This window comes from Miniopterus natalensis, chromosome 5 (genome assembly GCF_054644295.1).
Source record: "Miniopterus natalensis isolate mMinNat1 chromosome 5, mMinNat1.hap1, whole genome shotgun sequence".
Taxonomy (NCBI): Eukaryota; Metazoa; Chordata; class Mammalia; order Chiroptera; family Miniopteridae; genus Miniopterus; species Miniopterus natalensis.
Window position 1 is genome coordinate 67079769 of NC_142085.1, and position 22720 is coordinate 67102488.

At 43.1% G+C, this 22720-nt stretch overlaps 1 protein-coding gene across 1 annotated transcript; it reads left to right on the forward strand.

The window, feature by feature from the left end:
• The first annotated feature begins 9020 nt into the window (after positions 1 to 9020).
• Positions 9021 to 22304, forward strand: HEY2 (hes related family bHLH transcription factor with YRPW motif 2). The gene is made up of 5 exons (XM_087817176.1): positions 9021 to 9153; positions 11056 to 11134; positions 11264 to 11347; positions 13889 to 13970; positions 18282 to 22304. Exons 1-5 carry the CDS (start codon positions 9071 to 9073, stop codon positions 18965 to 18967), a joined length of 1014 nt encoding a protein of 337 aa, XP_087673302.1. The 5' UTR covers positions 9021 to 9070; the 3' UTR covers positions 18968 to 22304.
• Positions 22305 to 22720: the final 416 nt, after the last annotated feature.

Below are 22720 nucleotides of genomic sequence, written 5' to 3' on the forward strand. Positions count from 1 at the left end.
TTTATTTATTTATTTATTTATTTATTTTCTGATCGCAATATTTAAATACAAGTTACTTTCATTTCAACAAGGCCTTTCAGGGAAGCATACAACTTTATCTGTCTAAAAATAGTTCGGTTACACCTGAAATGAAACATCCTTGAATGTTTATTTGTGGCACCCTGTAGAAAAGTAACCATAACCTAGTTCTCTCTTTTAGCAAGAAAGCGGCAGGAAAGACTCATGGCTCAGTCTTTCACTGAAAATATTTAATCTGGATAAATCTGAGATAGCCAGCAGTGTTCATGTACTACATGTTACTTTGAAGTCAATGAAGCTGAAAATCTTACTTTAGAAAGTTCTTTTAATCCTTGAGAGTATAATAGTGTGATTTTAATTATGACATGGCAGATTTTAAAACAAATCTGTAAATATTGATGTGCAAGTCCTGGCATAATTCCGTGAATATGCAACAAAACAGGCAGTGAGCGTGTACTTTCGTCTAAATAAACCCAAGGAACCCAGTTAAAAGCTATGAGCTTCCCAAGGACCGAGTCAGGAGTCCTATCTGACAATGCTCTTCTGGTGGTTAAGTGACTTGCACTGAGAAACGAAGAGTATCAAAAGTTGGATTTATAAAATAAAATTGTCCTGGAATTTTTCTTCTATAACGTTTTCAATTGAAATTAGTGACGACAACTGAAACAAGGAAGAAACTTGACTCGATAAATCTAATGAATTATAGCTCTGAACATGTCACTTCTCTTAAATGCATCCAATGGCTCTCAAATAACTTTAAAGAGACATCCAGCTGGGCACACAAGCTCCATCATGATTTGGCTGCAGCCTAATTCATTTTCTCAAGACAACTCTCTCCCTCCCACCCTGCTCCATTTCCTCCATATCCTTCATTCCAGCCAAGGATCACCCATCTTTCCCTAAGAATCACCTGCACTCCTCAGTCTCCCTGTAGTTTTACAAATGCCAATCCCACTTCAAGAGAGCATTTTGAAGATTGTAGCCACTCTGAATATTCCTCAAGGCTTTGTTCGCATCCCACTTTCCCCCTTAATACAGTGATTGCACCAAAAGGATTAGATAGATGCCTCCCCTTCTCATAATGTTTATCAGCAATGCAAAGACACTGCAATAAACATAACATCTAAATAAAAAATGGTGTGCTTGTCATATAAATGGAAATAGAAAAGAAAAATCCTTGGGCCATCCCCACCCTTCCAACTGGATTGCTGCCTCTAATCCTATGCAAAATTTTGGAGCTGCCACTGATAAAATCTCCTTTTTAAAATGAATCTTCTTTCTCTTTGTGCTCATAGCATGCAGTTTTCCTTTTACTGGGGTCTTGTATACATCCCACCTTGTGTAAGTGTTTAAGTTTGGACTCCTATAATAGTTCCCCTGCTATCCTGAGAGCAGAAATTGAGGGGTACTCACCAGGTATCACCTACAATGCTTAAGAGGGAGCATTACTCAAAATAGGCGTTCGGCAAGTTGGTGGCCTGGAAATAAGAGAGGCACCGTCTGAAAAATCTGGCCATGATTGCTTTCAAGTACACACACTAACAGTTCTGTCAGTGATCTCTGTCTATAATCTCCTTGGTTTCATTTTTAGATCATTCCCCCCCCCCCCCCCAGTTCTGTTTATTTACTTCCCACTGTGATGTTCCTAACATATCAGTTCTCAAACTACATTTTTGAATGAGAACAAAGTGTTTCATTGTTAAAATTAAAGTATGGCCATTCTTCTCCCAATTCACACTCAAAACAAAATTATGACTAGAACTTTACAGTTTTAAGTTTTGCTCAAATCTTTGTTACCTCAATTAGAATTTATGCACACAAGTATACAGTTTGTTATTGTATCAATAATGCACAGGTTCATGTAAAAGAACATGATTTTTCAGGTGTTCCACCTGAACACCAGAATCACTCTTCCAACCCTCTAACATAGTCTCATTTCCATTGCACCAAGAGCAATTCCCATTTGCATCAAAACAGCAAAGTCTACTTTTCTAAGGGGCAATATTTTAAAAATTGCATTAAAAAACTGATTTAAATGTAGATACATAATAGACAAAAGATAAGGTATTTTAATATCAAAAATAAAATAAACTGACAGTGACTCCAATTTTCAGTAGAGAACATACACACAAATTATAAATTTTATAAATTCCATTTTACAAATGGTGGTTTAATTACAAAATGCAGCATTTTCCTCTTTGATTGAGCTACTGGCCTATGTCAGATATTACTATAGACTTCTATATACTAACAGTTACGTCACGTCAATTAGAAAACCTTTTATTTTGCCCTGGCCAGTGTGACTCAGTTGGCTGATCAAGGTCTCATGCACCTAAAGGTCTGGAGTCCGATTCCTGTCAGGGCACATGCTGCACTGTGAGCTCGAGCCCCAGTAGGCAGCACACAGGAGGCAGCCAGTTGAAGTTTCTCTCTCTCTCCCTCTCCCTTCCCCTCTCTCTAAAATCAATAAAAACATTTTTTTTAAAAAAACCTTTAGTTTATGCTTTTCGTATTTATCCACATGTAGGTACTTCTATTTGTAGATAGAGAGGCATACTCATATACATCATTTATATTGTTTTTTATTTCCTACTTGCTGTGAGTTTTGACTCATGATTCAATCATACCCTAGGCAAAAGTGCTCTGGAAAGGTCCAGGGCACCTTTCTTACACATTCAAACCACAGTACACAGCCTTTCTGCTCTCTGCTAAGCACCATGATATTTTGTTTCCATTTTGTTTGCATTGCCCTGATGAATATTACAATTCCTCAAAGAATTATTATTTTCTTTAAAGTATCCATTTCCCAGAAATGGAATGAACTATGATTTAAGACCCAATTTATCGCTAAGAATTTTTAGTCCAAAGTTCCCAATACATTATTATATTATTAAATTATTTTGAAGACTAAGGCCGGAAAAAACTGACTTCTATGCTGTGCCTTTCAACCAATAAGTACCAAGAATGTTAAACTCTTATCTGCTAGAAACAAAACAGCCCTGTCTAGGGAAAAGGAACTTGCCGTTTTTCTATTTCTCATAAAGTATGTACTTCAATAGGTTTGTAAAACATGAAGGTCCAATAATAGTCCATATTTTTTCCAGAGAAAATCTAAAATTGGCAATTTCTTATTTACAATCTGTGGGGGGTCTTTACAAAGTCATTTATCAATTTAAAAATAAGCAGATAAAGGTGTAAATGTGCACACATCTAAAGAAAGTTCTAATAAAAGTGTTAGAAAATTGAGATGTTTGTTTCCATTCTAGTGGGAATTACTTTTAGTCTTAAAATCCTTCATAGCACATGATATTTTAGAAACCCATAGAGCCTCTCTCCTTCACTGTCATCAAGTAGTGTCAACCAACCAGATCCAGGAATCATTGATTTAAATTATTTTTCTGAGACTCAAAGCAAAAACTTTTTTAGGGAGAATCCATATTTTTGTAGCTCTGTGAGGCACTGTCCCATTAATATCAATTAATCTTGAGAGTTCAACTGTCAGAAGATAAACGATTGTCTTCATTTCTGCATAATATGAATGTTATTATTCATGTTATAATTAATATACATACTTGAAGAATTTTAGACAAAGAAAATAATTGTTTAAATAAAATAAAAATTTTAAGTCTGTGAATAAGGCAGTAGTTCTCTTAGAACTCAGCAACTGGATAAAGTTTCCCTTTTTAAAAAAGCAATATGCTTCATCTTTTCTGATTACAAAAGTTAGAAAACTCATTAGTAGTGTGTCTCTTTCTCACTTGGCTGCCAGGAGTCTCGGGGCTGACTGAGCTAAGGGCTCATTCATAATAAATGCTTTCCTGCTCATATTTATATGGTTTCTCTTCATTTTTCTCTTCATTTTTATATGGTTTCTTAGTTCATGGTTGTTTATTTCAATTTTATTCTAATGTATCTATATTCCATATATATGGTAAGAGACAGCGAGTTCATTAATTTCAACAAGAAATTCATTCCAAACCATTTATTGCACACCCACTATGTGTCATTCCATTCTAGAAGATGGGGAGGTAGTTAATTTTTTTTTTAAATCCTCACCCAAGGATATTTTTTCCATTGCTTTTCAGAGAGAGTGGAAGAAAGAGAGACAGAAAGAGAGAGAGAAACATCGATGTGAGACAAACACATGGATTGGTTGCCTCCTGCACGGCCTCTGGGGCCAAGCCTGCAACTGAGGTGTGTGTACCCTTAGCCAGAATCAAAACTGGGACCCTTTAGTTCAAGGGCCGACGCTCTAACCACTGAGCCAAACTGGCTAGGGCAAGGATGTAGTTAATTTTAATAGATGATTTTCTTGAGAGAAGTGGATATATTTAACTGTATCCTTAAAGGGTGGGGAGGGGGTGTCAATCAAGCCAACTTGAAGAATATAAAAATTTTTTAAATCCCTTCATCATTTAACCCTCACAAAGAGGAAGTTAAAATAGTGAGTGTTTTGACTGTTGCTTATAGGAAAACTGGGTACTTAAGTATGCCATCTTCTTCTCAAGTTCCCGCAATAAAACCAGCCTTCATTCTTCAGAATGTGCTAAGCACTAATAACACTACTCATGAAATAAAAGCTTTTAAATAAATTGCCCCTTAATAACAGAAATCAATTTAAACATTCTAACTTTCCAGATAGGGGGCTTTGGGTCTTAGATTTCCTACCTTGTAACTTCTGATGTAACAAATAAGTAGCACCTATTGGAGCAAGCCAAGAAATACGACACACTTTGTGTGGCTGACCAGGCAAACAAAATTGTTATCTGGTAAAGCAGTTAGTTCCCTTTTATAGATGACTTCAAGGTTGGTGGGCCTAAATTTGTCCTTGCTTTCAGCTGTTTTGCTTTACTGGCTTGAAAATGCGTGTCACACAGTGACCTTACGTTAGCCTGCCTGATGCCAGCCTGATGCTGAGAAAGGTATTGAAATTTTCAAGGATTCTGTCCCTGGCCTCCACTCGCAGGGTGCAGTATTCTCATACACACTTGAGAGTGCTGCCAGCTCACAAAAGCTTAGTAGTTAGGGAAGCAGCCCAACAAGGCTGCCTGCAGATGCATGGTGTGTGTCACCTGCCCCAGCAACTGAAAATAAACCAGCCTTTCTCAGGGCAACCTTGTCTTCCCTTTGCATGAGAAACTGTGTAACAATTATATTTCAGATAGGGCAAAATATTGGACTTAATTTGAAGTATGTGCATTTAGGATTCACAGACTAACAGAGTTCTTAAAATAACAGAGCTGCCTGTGTTTCACTGAGAAACTAAGTTAAGACATTTTTTTAAAGACATTTTTTAATGTGGTGTCATGCCTTAGTGATTTCCTAAGAGAACCCAAACATTGGAGTGACCAGAAACTTTTTAAGTAATTGTAACACTTCAAAGGATTCAGAGAAGCCACAAATTAAATGTGACAATTGATCTTGAAAAATCAGAGTACTCTAATGAAGAAAAAAAGCAGATCAAGAATTTAAAATAAAATAAAAAAAAGACTCACGTTCCTTCCCAAAACGGTGTAAAGGGAATTTTAGAATTGTAGTAATCCCATCGTTAATTTGTGCAACAGAGCTCAAATTTGTGGGACAAGATAAGCCTAGGTCAAGATCGCCAAACTTACAAAGACAGGTGCAGAAGCTGTAACTTTCTAGTGTTAAACGGGTGGAGGAAGAGCTGGGGAGGAGGGGCAGAGCCCTCGAGAGATGTTTCCAGACCTCGGCACTCAACCCCGCACTCCACGCCTTTGAGTTAGATCACATAACGCCGGCGAGAGGACCGGTTTCGGAAAGGCGGCCGACTCGCCCTTCCTCCGTTCCCTTTAGATCCATAATCCTGGGCTTTGTTTTAATGGCATTTCGTTTCTAGAAAAGCCCCTCGTATCTTTCGGTCTAATTACCTCATTGTACAAATCTTTGAAAAGAAAAGAACTGGGGTTGCCGTGCGCGCGGACACCTTCTCTTGCGCCCCGGCTCGTGGGAAGCCTTCAACCATCTTTCGCTGTCAAGGATGTGGCTGCGGGGCGATGAGGCTTGAAACCCCGCGGTTCTCTCATCTTCTCTATTCCTTCTGTCAGCTTACACCACCCCCACAGCCTCCCTCTCTCAGCCCCCTACAACCCACGACCGTTTTAAAATGTGCTGGGCCATTTTAAAGAGTCCCCTCCCTCCGTTTTCCCCTCTGACACAGGAGGCACTTTCTGTGGCAGACACACCGGACAAGATGCCTCACCAGGGGACAGGCAAATGGGATACTGGAGGGAAACAAAAGACCTAATTGATAAATCTCGTGCTGCCTAATCGCGGTGAAGTATTTTGTAGATAAGTGAGCATATTATTCTTTTCATGGTGTTCAAAACGCCGATGTCTTTTGCCCCATGTGTTCGTTTACCCAGCAGACTGACCGCTTACCATGTACCAGGCACCGTTCTAAACGCTTGTAGAACAGGACCCTCTTTGCTTCTGAAATGTTTTTAAGCGACAGTAAATCCACGTGTATTTTTCGAAAGTCCCCGCTATGTTTTTCTTTATAACATGGTACAACGAACGGTTAAGGCTACCAAGAAAAATATGGGAAAACTATACCCAGTTGCTACTTTATTGCAAGCAAACCTTTTCCCTATTTGCAATTTTTTCGCTATTATTGTAATCAAATACACCAATACAGCGGGGCGGGGCGGGGCGGGGGGGGGGGGGCTCTTCATCTTTTTCCAACGATGATCTCAGGTTTTGAGCCGGGCGTTTGGAAGCGCCGTCTAGGTTTGCTCGCGCGGCGAACGTTCATCGCACCTGTAGGCATTTGCGTTCAGAAAAACGGGCCGCCTCGGCCGAAAGCAGTGACGGTCGAGTTCGCGCCAGGCCGGCTGCGGCGCGTTCCCCCGCGGCCCGTGCGAACTGGCCATGCGAGTGTCCCCCCCGCGAGACGGGGCGCCGACCGCCAGCGCCCAGCTCTTCACCTGCTGGGCTGCGGGACCTGGGAACCAGGTGGCGTCGTGGGAGGTCGGAGCCGGTGGGATGCGGGCCGGCTCTGCGCAGCGCAGCGCAGCGCGCTCAGGACGCGGGTGCTGCAGAGGGGCAGAGGCCTGGAGACCCCTGAGGGCCGGGGACCTGCCCTGAGACCCACGGCAGAGCTGGGGGCGGGGGGGCTACCGCCCCTGGGGGCACAGCAGTCCTGAGCTGACCCGGTACAGCCCAGCCAGGCCTCGCCCGGCCCCCGCCGACAGTGTTCTTTGCCCGGGGTTAAGTTTCAGAAATCTGGATGGAACGTTTCGGGTTTCTGTTCACACGGTTATTGCAGGCACCAATGTGGGGACCGTACAAAAAAGAAGAGGGGGGTGTGGGGAAGGGGTTTTGTGTTTTAATGAGAGCTTAACACGCCGGCTGCGAGTCCTTCCCGCTCTCCCGCTGCCCAGCCCCAGCCCGGCCCGGGCCCTCAGGTCTCAGCCTTTCCTCGTCTCCCCGCCCCGCGCCCGTCCTGTGCGGAGGGAACAGACTGTCAAAGGGACACTGAGCAGACCCCAGGAAAATATGAATCAGTCCGTGGCGAAGGGTGGGGGTGACCGATAGATGCTCCTTTCTCGGAGGCTTTTCTCCGCCAAGCACGGAGCTTGTCCCGGAGCAACGAGTGGCGTCTCCGGCCGGACTCCCACCAACCCGCGCCCGCCTGCCGGCACCGCGGCTCCCGGGCCGGCAACCCGACCCCGCCGCCCTCTCGGAGGCGCATCGGCGTAGCCGGTTCAGAAACCAGAGCATGGAAGGACAGGCTTGAAAACATGTTTTGAAAGCACATCTATAGTTTTTACAACTCCCGGTGTCCAATGCACTAAAAACTGGACACGAATTCGAACTTCAGAAAACAAATTCAGTTTCCTGAGCGATTTTTCACCAATTAAATCTACCGCTGCGACTGCACATACCAGGGGGAGTGGAGAATTGCAATTATCTGGAACATCCAGGTCCGAAAAACTCGAACTTGAAAAACTACTAAAACTGCGTCCTGAAATACCCGCATTATTGCCCTGGTCCTCCCTGCCGCCAGAGCAGACACCGCTCCACGCACGGTCCACTCGGCTGGACCGACTCTCCACCGCCCCGGCGGCCAAATGGAAATAACGGATTGAGAGCAAAAGGAAAATCATGCGGGGGCCAACCTCAGACCCTCCGACCGCCAGCGGCGAGGTACCTGGTCGGGGAGGCTCCCGTCCTTATCAGCTCACAGCCCAGAGGCCGCGGAAGTAGCCTCGGGAGCTGCCAGGAAGAAAAGTAACTTTGATTTAAGATTTTCAAAAACCCCAGAGGGCAAATGTGACCGCCAGGGTCAGCCAGTCAGCAGTTTTGGTCCAGACAAGGGGCAGCCGAGGGGGGCGGCTCGGTGAAGCCGCGGCGCCTCCCGACGTCACACACGCTCGCTCACACTCAGCCACGCGCTCGGGGTTATTCTTTAAACCCAGACTGAAACTCCGCCGGCCCGCTGCGGGGGAGGAGGCGGGCCAAAGCCCGAGGTCCAAGGGCCCGCCCCCTCCTGCCCCGCCCGCGCCCGCCCGCGCGCCCGCGCCCGCCCGCGCGCCCGCGCCCGCCCGCGCCCAGGTCTGCGCGGTCCCCTCTCCAGAGCCAGCAACCTGGCGCTCACTCTCGCGGGTGCCTCTTCCCTCCCGCGCGCGGCTCCCGCGCCCCAGGTGAGAGGCCGCGTTCCCACGCCTCAGCCGCCACCTGGAAGCGGGCTAGGACCAGCGCGGCCCCGCCCCTTCGCCCCGGCCAATCGCGGGCCACGCAGGCCCGAGGAGGCGGGGCCCGCCGGGCGCAGGGCCCGCGGGACGGAGGCGTGCGAGTGCGAGCGCGCCCCGCCCGCCCCGGGGGGCGTGGCCGGCGCCGGCTCTTGCGGCCGAGCTGGGCTGCGGCGTGGGAAAGAGCCCCCGGGAGCCGACCGCGCCGCCGCGGGAGCCGCGCCTGCCGGGGCCCAGGAGGGAGCAGGAGGCGGGCGGGAGGCGGGCAGGGAGGCCGCTGCGCCGCGCTCGGCGTCCGCGTCTCCGGCCGGGCTGCGCCCGGCGTCGTCCTCGCCGCGATGAAGCGCCCTTGCGAGGAGACGACCTCCGAGAGCGACATGGACGAGACCATCGACGTGGGAAGCGAGAACAATTACTCGGGGTGAGCGCGGGCTCGGCGGGAGCTGCCCGGAGCCCGAGGCGTCGGGGATCTTTGTGTGGGAGCCGCTCTTGGAAATCCCAAGGCGCCTTTCCGCGGGGTCCTAGCGGAGAGGGGAAAGTTTTGCCCGAGAAACGTGGAGTGCTGGGCGCTCAGGAGCCTGCGTCGGGTGGGGCGGGGGTGTCGGTTTCGCTCGAGGGTGGGACGCGACTGAAAGTGCCGTGGTTGACGAGGGATGGTGCCCGGCTGTCAGCAGGGGGCCGGCGGACCAGCGGGTCCCGGCGACCGGCGACTCCAACTGTCGAAATGCGCCAAGAGCAAAGAAAAGCAAATTGAAATTTTTTAAGAGACTGGAAAGATAACTTGCTTTCTGGAAAAACTAAAGCAATTTGCGATGTCACGGCTAAGTAGGTTGAGCTTTCCGGGGTGACCGTGTGTGACCTGGCTGACAGGGGAGTGAGTGACAGATGGAAGACTCTTTGGGGCATCATCTCTCTGACTACTTGCTCGTAAGTCTGGAAGAGATCGGGGTCGTGATCACAGAAGCCAGACCTCCGCTTTCCAGTGACAGAGGGAGATTACCGAGGCATTTTAGTGCCAAGGCGGGTCAAATGATAATTGCTTCTAATTGGCATCCCCAGAAGCACCTTAATTATTTATCTGCAACTGTCACTCAAAGAGCAAAATTCTTCCTACCTTTTGGAAAACTTTCAATACTGCTTTTTTCTTTCAATCCTGTTGTTCTAACACATACAAACCAAAGCCTGGTATCAGCAAGCGCAACGATATTTCCATGAAACAGTGTTTGCAAAGTACCTTCTAATTATTAAAGTGTGTCATCTTAAAAAATAAGATCAGAAAAACAGAAGGTGTCATGTGAAAAGCGAAACCAGTTGAGAATGGGTGGGAATGAGGAAGACAGTTAATTCAGAAATAAGATCCAGAAGTGAGATGAGGTAATAAAAACCTGGTGTGTGCAACATTTCTAAAATGAAAGCACAAATAACAGGAACTCTGGAGAATCTGAGAACATAAAGACGCATAGAATCCACGAATTATGAAGAGTAACAGACAAACTAGAAAGGATGGCAAAAATTCTAAGTGGCAAAATAATGATTTGATTTTCCTTTCAATATAAAATATATTTTCATTAGGAAGCTCAAGGTGAATTGCAGCTTCTAGAAGTTATTTAAGTTTAGGTTGAAGGCACAGAGATACTCACCTACAACTTTCATTTACATAGTAGTTGATCTCATTTTAATTTTTCTATCAGTGGCATTTAATTTGGGGTGTTCTTTTGGAAGATTAGTATACAGACCATTAAATTTGTCATTTTTTTTCCTGTTGTGAGATTTGACTAATTGAAACAGTAAGATAACTTGTGTTTATTTTAAAGATTGCATCTAGAGACAATAGTTTGACAGGTGATGACTATATATCTGTTTGATAGTGGTGCTAAACGTGGACTTTATTTTAAAATAGCTTTGCTTTGTTCAGTACGTCTAACCGGAAAGAAGAGGAGGGTGCTATTAGAGATTAGTTGACTATTAAGAAACATTTATGAGTGGTACTAGGAAGTAGTAATATCTAATTTCTCACCTTGACTGCCCGTAATTATTTTACTAGGAGACTTAATAAAAGTTTAGGGATGTTTTTGCCGATGGATTTGCCATCTAAATTACTCATTAAAACTTAAAAAAAAAGGGGGGCGCATGATTCCTACCTGAAAAGAGATATATAGGCTGAAAACAAAACAAAGTATGTTAAGAGTAAAACAATTAAGAATAAAATAGCACAGACCTAAACTGCACAATCATTCTCAATATTTAATGGGCGCCATCAAGTACTCAGAAGAAACCATTGTTATGTTAATGCAGCACCTGACATACTCTTCCTATTTCATAGGCAAAGTTCTAGCTCTGTGATTAGATCAAATTCTCCAACAACAACATCTCAGATTATGGCAAGAAAGAAAAGGAGAGGGGTATGTGATTTTTTTTCTTTTTATTTCATGTAATCCAGCCTAATGTGTAACAGTTGTGTTTTTCCATTATGAGTAATTTTATCATTTGTGTATTCATAAACTTTTGTTGTTTTGCTTTCTTTGGGATAGATAATAGAGAAAAGGCGTCGAGATCGGATAAATAACAGTTTATCCGAGTTGAGACGGCTGGTGCCAACTGCTTTTGAAAAACAAGTAAGCTACCCTCACCCCTGACCACTCCAACCAAAAAGCTCAAACATCTGATTCTCTCATCTGGGAATGTGGGTTCCTGTTAAAGCTCATTAAAATAATGGTGTATGTGCCCTGATCTGGCACAGAGCAGTGATTTCAATAAAATGCTTTGTTGTGGCAAACTATTAAAAACATAATCCATCGTGAAGTTGAAAAACATTTCCATTCTTGAGCTTATTTTTCCCTTAAGGGTAACAGTGTTCATGCTTTCTCTGTTCTTTCTATGAAGACCAGTAGTGGTTTTGTTTAAAACCAAGATGTATGTAGTATTTTTTTTAAAAAATGTGAAGTTTCATTTTTGTCTCAAACAGTTAAAAAAAAAAAGCAAGCTTTTTATTTTAAAAAATGATCAAAGCCCAGGACATTACATCTCTAGCTCAGTTTTCTAAATAATAATAGTAATAAAATTTATTTACCAACCCACATGGTTTCATTTTTAATCCCTGGGTTAACAGTATGATGTTCGATTTGGAGCATCTTTTTGGAAGTTTGGTAAAAATCAAACTAGCCGTATGCCCGTTTCAGAATTCAAGTATTCCTTTACCCCTCCCCACCCCCACCCCACACACACCCCAAAAAAGACTTTGCACACTTAAAAGAGTAGGAAGCCAAATATGTAAATCTTTCTTTGTCATTTTGGAAAAGTTGTTTCTCCTCCTGCCACCATGGCTAATGGCACAGATTTCTAAGTGCATCTTTCAAAGAATGTGGCATCATACCCTTGTTGAAAATACTTTCAATTTATTTCAAATAGAGTATGAGACAGCAGCTGTTTGTTTACTTCATTTTGTTATTTACTTCATGAACCACAAACATCACAAAGCCCTCGGAAATTATCCAAAAACTGCAATTTTGTTATTAGTCATTTTCACTGAAACTACTGTTCATCTTCATGGAAAAACTGAACACTGACAGAAGTACAAGATGTAATATAAAACTGATTATACATTTTTAAGAGAAGCACAGGCACCCATTCTGTATGCCGAAACTGTCTTTGATTAGGCAAATGTAAAGTGGAAATTGTAGTTTTGATTAGTAGCAGTAGGCTGGAAATGAAAATATCAGTAATCAGGTTTTTACTTTGAGTACTGAAAAGCCTGCCGTTATGAGGAACCATCATTTTGGTGTGGTGTTTTGTGTGTGTGTTTTTGTGTGTGTGGGTTTTCTTTCTTTTGGTATGTTAGAGTATTTCTCCCCTTAAAGGTCGACTTAAAACAAACCTTAAAAGCAAACCTCAGTTGTTTGGCAGTTAGTAACCATAAACACAGACTTTCCCATTTGCCGAGCTTGGCTACCAACCCTTAGTGAGCTGGCCCTGTCACAATACCATTAGGAGGACGGTCTTTCAAAATAACTGGCATTGAGCTGATAATTTTCACAAAACAAGTAACCCATAGGAACCAGAAATAAACTTCAATTTCCTTTTCAGAAAAACATATTGATTTAATTATTTAGCTCTTCCAGGAAATTAGAAGCCACCCACCCACAGAAGTCTGAGACAGTTTGAGATAGCACATTTTTCAGTTGGTTTCCACAGGTTGCCTTATTTTTAAAAGTGGGAACATAAAAATACATTCCCAAGACAATTTTATTAAAAACTATTTTAAAGGGTTTAAATATCCTTACATATTGCTGATGGTTACTAGATAAGTAGTAAATTATGCTTTCTTATTTATGATCTTGGAATTCATAGTGACACCTGCTGGTAATTATTGGAAAAAAATATTAAACCTTTTTTATTTTTGGTTCTGCTTACCCTTGGTCTAGTATGAATTACCTTAAAGACTTACTAAGATTTTTATTTATTTATATTTTTTAAGCTAGAAAGACTGTTTTATTTTAAAACATTGGAAAAACATTAAAAGACAAATGTCCCTTGTATAACTAAGAATGTTAAATATTTGGAAACTAAATACTCTAAAATGTGGTAGGCACTTTCAGAGAGCTAAATATTGCAAATTATTCTACTGTATGTCCTCTTTAATACCAACGTTTGATATGATAAAAAATACCAAGAAGACCCAACTAATTATTCAATCAAAGTCACCATGTCAGGGTTCAACGATAATTTAAGATCCTATTTCCTAATCCTTTAGAGTTGTATTCAAATGATCTAGACTTCAGCATTATGTAGGATTATTGGTTGTTCAACATAATTGGATAATAAAATTAAGTATACTATTAACCAAGGTACTGATTGGATGCAAAGTTTGAGATTTTCCCCAAATATAATAATTTTGGTGGAGTGATATTGGAAGTATAGTTATTCTTATGATAAAAAAAATTATGCCTTTTAGTCTTTAAAAGTAAAATGGCAAGTATCTTTCATTAGATGTGACATAGTAATTTACATTTTTATTTAAGTTTGGAAGGAATTCAGATTTTTCTGTGAAAAAATTAAACTTAGAATTTTCTAGTGAGAGGAAAAATTGAAAATCCAGTGTAAAATGTTCCAAATTAGTTTCCATAGGACTTATAGGACTTTATTATTTGTTCATGCAGGGATCTGCAAAGTTAGAAAAAGCCGAAATACTACAAATGACAGTGGATCATTTGAAGATGCTTCAGGCAACCGGAGGTAAAGGTAAGTAGGTAACTTCATTTTCCCCCCTTTCCACCTTTCTTTTTTCATCCCCCCCCCCCAAAAAAATTGTAAGGAAGTCATAGTTGAACAGTTCTTTAACAAGCTGAGATAGGAGGTCCCAGATTAAAGCCGTGGAAATCAATGCTAATGGCAGGATTGAACTCGTGGGAAAGAACTTCTGGAACAAAAGAAGCACTTGACCCTGGGCTTGTGTTTGCTTTCATAATACTGTGGGAGTAAAACTCCATTCACAGCAGCTTGGTCAGATTTGTTTGGGACTTCAGAAGCGCATGCTGGAATCTGTACAGAATGACAAAACAAACACACAAACATCCAAACATAAACAGGAGGTTAAAGGCAATCTTTTTCTCTTTTTCTTCTTTCCCTTTCAACAACCCCCCCCCCCCCCCATTAAATCAGAGCTAGAACTCAGTCTAATGCAGCTATTCCAACAGAAGTGCCTCTAGAATGATTTTCATTGTTGTTTTCAGATTTTGGTTGGTCTTGGATTCAGACTTGGCAGAGCATTTGAAGTGCAGGTAGTGAATCTCTGCTGGAAACTGTTAATGGAGTAGTCATTCCTGCCGCGGGCAAACAGGTGCCCTGGGCCCGGTGCCCTGGAGAGATGTCCTCTGTATTCCATAGGGATTTGGGGAAGGATTGTCCAGGAGGTCAGGGACCGGCCCTCACCTCATGCTAAGTATACACTTGTGTTCAGGACAGTTGTAATGTTCATTCAGATTTCAGTTCTTAGAATGGATTTCGCCGTTTTGTACTTTTTTCACCCTTTGGTATTCATCTTAGCCAAGGATGTTATTTAATATATTTGACAACTGAGTAAGGACAGAATACCACAAGGGGCTAAGTGCTGCCACACCTACGCTCTGGAGGCTTCTCTGTGTTTACTATCAGCCTTTTACTATTGTAGTGTCATAGTGTGCCCTAGATCAGGGCAGGAATGGGGCTTTGGAGGCAAGTAGCTGTTTACTGATTGGTATGAAAGTAGTTCAGTATTTAGCTCCACTATGGCCATACTGCTGAGGACCTGTGGAACACAGCCATGACCACCACCTCCAAGTCCAAGACCAACCAAAATCTGAAAGTAACAATGGAAGTAATTCTAGAGTCACTGCCCTTGGGATAGCTGCATTATACTGAGTCCTAGCTCCAATTTAATGGGGGCTTGGGGGAAGGGAAAGAAGAAAATGAGAAAAAGATTGCCTCTAACCTGTTTATGTTTGGATATTTGTGTGTCCGGTGGGACTGATCATTGTACAGGGAAGCCCACGTGGTGTGACTTACCCTTGGTTGCACCTTCAAGGAACCATCCTGAATGAATGAGCATGGGTTTTTTATTTCTTTTCATTAAAATGTAACCCTAAGTGTATGATGCAAACATTCTTACATAATGGAGAAGAGAACTGGATGAAATCTTAAAAGCCAAGAATCCAGCCCACCTTGGCCACTGCCTCACCTGTGACCAGAGGCAGAAAAGTGCACTGCTGCACTGAGGCGTACATTAGTGCTCTGAGCTCTATCCAAGGCCCCCCCAGCCCCATGATTCCATCTCTGCACCAATTGAGTTAGTGATGGTACAAGAAAAGTTGTTTAATTCCTCTGCCTCACTTGGCATTGTTAACCACAAGACTAAGAATTCATATCAGGGTTTAAATATTTAGCCTGAGCTATACTTGTAAAGAGTAATATTGTTCTTATGTCGTATTATAAAAACTAAGTTCCATCTTGGTTGCTATTCTTGGCTACCTGAGCAGTCCTAAAATTCATCCCAGAATAGTTTATGAACACATTTCCAAGCAAGCACATATAAGTGGCCTGACTGCCAGGTCATTAAACAGATCATCAAGCAGGAGATTATGTGGTCCCTGAAGAAGGGGGACTGGCAGTGTGGGCTCACATTGCCCAAGACTCACAACTGCCATAAGGGCCTCACAGTGTGCTGGTGAAGGGCACGGACTCTGCAGTTGGATTGCCCTGTTTCAAATCCTGGCACTGCCATGTAGTTGCTCTGTGATGCTGGGTAAATTATTAACCCTCTCTGAGCCCCAGTTTCCTCATCTGTAGAGTGACAGCGTTAGTGTCCACATCACAACGCTGTGAGTTTATTCACTGAAAGCCATAGACCAGTGGTGGCACAGGCGATGTGACATGGACCTGTGTGCTATTATTTTGGGCTCAAGGTTCATTCACAGGAGACAGCTGTTCATCATCATTTCCCTCTATATTCACCAACGGTAGGAATTAACATAATTTATATTCCTTAAGATGCAACAGAGAATTCAGTGATATACAACAACATATAGCTGGCAAACCACAAATTTCAATTATTTCATGCCTGTCCATGAAAAGTGTTGGAAGCTCCTAGGGTTACAATTCTGTTGGTTCATTCTTTACAGTCTACCTTGGTATTGCAGTGGTTTTTACAGAGGATTTAGTAGAGTGACGTACATTTTTAAATCCCTCTGTGTTTCTGAACTCTATCTACACTGGTGATTACCTCCCTCCTCTTCTCGCACGGAAGTCATTAGTCTGCAAAGTTCACAGAGGACCCTGAGGACGCTCATGTGAAACCTTTCCACGGAGGCGGCTTCTTTAGGAAGAGCTTTTCCTTCTAATCCCAGGGACTTTGTTGCTAACTATGCCGAAGTCCTGATCTTCCACATTTCATGGTACTGTCTTCTGTCAGCTTTGTGCTGTTGTTACTGTTTTATTAGTGCATATTTTTGCTCCAGATGTATTTTGGGGACTTCCAAATTTCTTTTGGAATTCAAGCTTTAGGACTTTCGAATATTGTGACTACTATTTTCCAAAGTGCTTTAGTTACAGAATAAGACATTCTAATTATTAAAAGATAATAAATGAAACAGGCAACACTTTGATCTGCAGAAACATAAAAAAGATAGTGTAGTAAGTGTCGTAGATGAAAATAACCTTGCTTGAATATGATATTTTTCATTTATGTATACACGCATCCCAAAAGTGCGCCGACAAAATTTTAATTTGAAAATTGCTTTTAAAAAAGTTACATACGAGAAATAATCTGAAAAGGATATGTTTGTACGTATTAGAGGTCACTCATTCAAAGTGGTGACCTTTCCCCAAAGTCTTCTTGTTGTCGTACCCTAAATTGGCACTAATAATATTTGGACATTACTGTTTCATAATGTCTTATCTTTGGATAAAAAGGGATTCTCATAAATGTAACGGAGCTCCAGCCATTTTTATGGCGGTAACCTCAAGCGTGGGGGTGAATGCACACACTGACATAACCAACACAGCTTTTTTCTTGGGTGGATGCCAGGAAAAAGTAAGCTAACCAATGAAGGATATATATCTTTCAACTTCAGGAAAACTAGGAGTGATAGTAATCTTGTATCAGTAAAACAGTCTTATATTGCCAGATAGAAAAATAAGATTTTCAAGTTAGTAACCAAAAATTTTTTTAAATCATATTTTTGAACTTTTTCGTACAAAGTAATGACAAGATGTTTTCACTTTGTTGATTAAAAAAAAAAAAAAAAGCCACTGCGAGTTAAGAAGCATTTTTGAATTTAAAATATAGTAAGTGATGGTGCAAGAAAAGTGTTTTCTTCGAAAGTCCCCAAGCTGCTGAGACGCATTTTACGTCTCTGTTTCCGATGCGGAGCGCGCGGGGACGGTTCAGGGAGGCCCTTAATCTGCAGCTCGCGGCAGCGGCAGACAGGCGGCCCTGTGCTGCCCCGAGAAAGCTGACTAGGGGGCCTCCCTGGCATTCCACAGCCCAGGGGGAGAAACACCATTTTGTTTTCTGGGAGCGTTTGAAGCCGGGATGTTCTTAATTTTCGCCCCACTGTGAAATGCGGTCGCGAGACCAGCTTTGGTGCACAGCGTCGCCAGAGCCGCACACATGTGCGCTGCAGAGCACACGTTCTTACGCGCGCTTAGCTGCTGCAAAAATCACAGCCATAAAGGGCTGCCAACGTCTCAGAGAGGGGCGTCTCCGCTTAATCCGGGCGTGGCTCAGCGGTTGAGCGTCGACCTAGGATCCGGGCGATCGCGGTTCGGTTCCCGGTCAGGGCACGCGCCCGGGTTGCGGGCTCGATCCCCAGCAGGGGGCGCGCAGGAGGCAGCCGGTCCCTGACTCTCATCATTGATGTTTCTCTCTCTCCCTCTCCTTTCCTCTCTCTGACATCACTAAAGATATATTTAAAAGATAAAAAACGTGCAGGACAGAGCGGGGACAGAGCGGGGACGGCGGGGTGCGGCTGGGGACGTCAGTAACCGCGCTCTCCCTCTCCGCCCCCGCGCCCCCAGGCTACCTGGACGCGCACGCCCTCGCCATGGACTTCATGAGCCTCGGCTTCCGGGAGTGCCTGTCGGAGGTGGCGCGGTACCTGAGCGCCGTGGAGGGCCTGGACGCCGCCGACCCGCTGCGCGCGCGCCTGGTCTCCCACCTCAGCACGTGCGCCTCGCAGCGGGAGGCCGCCGCCATGACGTCCTCCCTGGCCCCGCACCACGCGCCCCTGCACCCGCACCACTGGGCGGCGGCCTTCCACCACCTCCCCGCCGCCCTGCTCCACCCCAACGGACTCCACGCCGCGGAGCCCACGCCCTGCCGCCTCTCCACGGCCTCGGAAGCGCCCCCGGCCCACGGCTCCGCGCTGCTCACGGCCACGTTCGCCCACGCGGACTCCGCGCTGCGCATGCCCTCCACGGGCAGCGTGGCGCCGTGCGTGCCGCCGCTGTCCACCTCGCTCCTGTCGCTGTCGGCCACGGTGCACGCGGCGGCGGCGGCGGCCACGGCGGCGGCGCACAGCTTCCCGCTGTCCTTCGCGGGCGCCTTCCCCATGCTGCCCCCCAGCGCGGCCGCGGCCGTGGCGGCCGCCGCGGCCATCAGCCCGCCCCTGGCCGTGTCGGCGGCGGCCAGCCCGCAGCAGACGGGCGGCGGGACAAACAGCAAACCCTACCGACCCTGGGGGACAGAAGTGGGCGCTTTCTGAGCTGTCGCTGCGCTTCCTGCGATCCTTAACCGAATGTCCTCCGTTTCAGAGTCGGCCCAGAGCCTCTGCGCCCCGACGGTAGCCGCGCGGATGCCTCCAGATCCGCAGGGCAACAATAAAGCTATTTGAGACACCAACCTCACAAGTGGAAATGTGGTATTATCCTTTTTTCTTTCTGTTTTTGTCTAAGGCAGCTTGGTAACTGGCATCAGCAACTTCTGAAATCTTCACAATCGCTTCCATGTAGCATTTCCCGGGAAACGACACAGACTGTGGCATCCAGCCTCGCATCTGTGTCTCTAAACTGGAGAAGAAAACTGCCCTGACTGAATTCTCTTGAAAGTAGATGGAAAAAAAGATACTTGTGTTTCATAAGTGCCTGAGCTGGTGAAGTTTTTTATTTCTGGAACGTATCACATTGCACAGTGAGGAGCGCAGACGTTAGGCTAAGAAGGGAAAGGGCAGAAGGACTGCGTCAGGCTGCAGACACACAGTGCCGGAGAAGAGTACTCTGTTGAAACCGACTGGTTTTTATTGGCCAAAAGGATTGCTGAAAATGATTTTCGAGTTGAAAGACCTAATTTCATCTTAGCTTGCGTTCTTTGTACGGACTTGCCAGGTGGTGGCACTCGGCAGCGCATTGGTATAAGCAACGATTCCATCAGGGCTCAGAGAAACGAGCATTCTGTCCCGCCTGCAAACCCCAGGCACCTTTTTGTTTCGTGGCTCAAAATATGGTGCTGCTTCTATAAACCATACGTTTATAGAGGGCACCTAGGAGCGCTTGCCTACTGTGTGCCTGCTAGGGGCTCTTGGATTCATGCCAACTTGAAAACTCCGGTTTGTAAAAGTTGAGAGTAATTTATTCCTATTCACTTGGACTATTTTCACATATTTATGCTCTTCATTTGCCCTGACGATGTGTACTATCTATTCTTGTCATCCTTTTGGGAGCAGTAGCATTTCTGGAGGTGATGAGACAGGGAGATGGAGAGATCGCCTTGGGAAGAGAAAAGTCACAATTTTTAAATGCTCTTTGTCAAGCTCAAGATTGTGTTTGATCCCAAATCAAGATGAATGTATGCAATGGGATGTACATAAATTAGTTTGTCCGTGCCTAGACTAGTGCTACATAATGGTGTTTTGGTTTTGTTTTGTTTTTTATTTTGTTTGATGACAGAATAATCTCTTAATACATTGAAATTGAGCACATGAGATTTTATGTTTGAAAGGTAAAGACACAGCATGTATTATTATGCACTTCATTTCTCTGCTGTGTGGAGAAAGCAATAAAAAAGAATGTTAAACATTATGCAAAATTATACTTTTAAATATTTGTTTTAAAATTACTGTACCTAGTCTTTTTTTGCATTACTTTGTAACCTTTTTCTATGCAAAAGTCTACATATCACTAATTAAATGAAGTCCTTTTTAACTATTTTTATGTTGATGAGTTGCTTTGCAGAATGGAAAGTTGATATGAATTTCAAGCAAGGCCTTCCTTCACTAACAAGTTAAGCCATGGCTTCTTTTTCAAAGTCATTTGATATAATTCACAGCTTGCTTGAAAATAGCATTTATCTGAGCTTGTAAATCAGTAAAGCATAGGTGGGTATGACATTATTTGGAGGCAGGAAGTGATCCGTTTCCTCTACCTCTTATTATTAACCATGGTTCTTGGAGAAGTGCAATTACAAGAACTCTAAATAGTAGTATACCAGACATAAGAGCATAAGCTAGAATGTGTCATACATTTTGTAACTCAAAAACATTTGTAGAGTGTTTTTTAAAATCACATGCATACATGATACACATATATATGCCTCCTGATGATGAATCGTCTATATCTACCTCAATGGAAATTTTCTTTATGCTGTAGGAGTTATGCAGAGATCTCTCCTTCAATGAAGCCCGAAAGAGACTGTTTCAAAGTTTCCAAAGCTATTGGGCCAAACATGAAAAAATTTTAAAAAGAATGTTTTTATTCTGCATTTCACTTATGCTCAAAGCTAAAGGAAAAAAGTGGAAGGCTTCTTGCACTATTTTAGTTTTAAAAAATAAAGCGTATAGTTTATCCAATTTCTTCTGTCTGGAAGTGGGTAAAAAAAATGAGCAAAAATAGATCACCATGTTCCTCCTGTCTGTAAGCTCTGTGGTTATTAAATTTTCTGTTAGTTCTGATGGAATTAGGTAGCAAATAAGAAAATGGATCTAGTAGTATTTGAAGTTTGCTTTTTAATCACGATTTTGTGGACAGCTGGCCTAGAAATAACTTTTATTTCGTATCTAATAGTTGATTCTGTGCCTATTGTAATGTCAGCATTTAAAGAATTATTTTCCTATTTTGGAATGTAAAGGGTTTTAGAGATCAGGAATTTTTTTTTTTAATTTGGATTAAATATTTTAAGATAAATCCCCTTCTTTCTTTCTTCCCTTTCTCTCCCTCTTTGTTTTTTTCTTACATTTTTTGCTTCCCAGTTGCATATGGGTTATTATTTTTCAGTTTAATTGATTGAAATATTTACAGACCAACTTGCCACCTAGTTGCTAAGGGCTATCAGTGTTCCTAAAGAAAGTCATCCTCAGTAATTTCAGTCATTTATTAATTGTTTCTTGATCGGTGTGTCATATCGTCAGCTTTTAACATCACTTTTACTTGTTCTGTTAACTTTACCATTGAGTTTTCCATCTCTGATCAAATGTTTTTTGAAAATGGTGTCCTACCTTTAGCTGTGGTGATTTTCATGTTTGCTACCAAAATGGAAAACAAAAGTTTTTATAATTCAAGGGGAAAAGAATGTGTAGGATTTGATCTATCACTGGCTTTTATTTGTGTAAAAGTTAGTCCCAAAATTAGCTCATAGGAATTTGGTAGGAAAAAGAGGAAAAGGGAACATTTTTAGAAATTTGGTTTTCCTGAATGTTAAAAGCTATACGCATGCCTAATTAGAACAGTTTTGTATTTTGCATCAGTGAGCCAGGAGATATTTATTGAATCACTGCTGTGTACCCAGCGCTGTGCTGTATATACGTCAGGTTTTGAATGCTGTGTGGTAGCACATCCTAGTGACAGGTATGGCTGTCACCTTAGCTTCCACGAGGACCCTCCAAAGGAGGTACCAGTACCCTGAGAGTGAGGAAAGGGGTTTCTGAAAACTGGCCAGGGAAGCTTTTTCTCTCCTTGGAATCTTGCTATTACAAATATGATATTTCCTACCATATTTGAAGAAATCTTCAGGACTATTAAAGTAATGCTGAAACATGAAAAAGTCCAGCTATTAATTAGAATGATGGCCATTTGACCCATACGTATGTATGTATTAAAAATCTTAATGAAGCCTTTGGATTTTCTTCCTTACATATTAAACTTCCTTCTTTTACCAATAATTAAGTTTACACAAGGTAAGTGTAATCACCTTAGATAACACCACAAAGCAAGATGGTTTCTGAATTCCATATTTTCATGTCTAAGATTCCATCACTCGCAAGATATACTATTGGTTTAAGGTATAAACCAGTTTCCCAGTTTTTATGGGAAAGAACCACCACAACATAACTTTATACACTGATCGTAAGATATCCCAATTTCCAGAGTGGAAAAGTGAAAAAAAAAAAAGCATTTTGGATTTGAGGCAATACTATCACTTAATATTGTACTTGAATACAATTTTAAAAATCTGTGGCTAGAGATATACATAGATTAAAATGTTGCTGATTTCGCTTATTTTAAAAATATCTCATCAGGATAGGGTC

What these genes read in the sequence shown, in the direction of transcription:
- HEY2 (XM_087817176.1), top strand. Translation starts at nt 9,071, where the DNA reads ATGAAGCGCCCTTGCGAGGAGACGACCTCCGAGAGCGACATGGACGAG. An exon ending in CAAGAAAGAAAAGGAGAGGG is followed by an intron (nt 11,135 to 11,263) that starts GTATGTGATTTT and finishes TCTTTGGGATAG; the next exon opens with ATAATAGAGAAAAGGCGTCG. An exon ending in TCAGGCAACCGGAGGTAAAG is followed by an intron (nt 13,971 to 18,281) that starts GTAAGTAGGTAA and finishes CCGCGCCCCCAG; the next exon opens with GCTACCTGGACGCGCACGCC.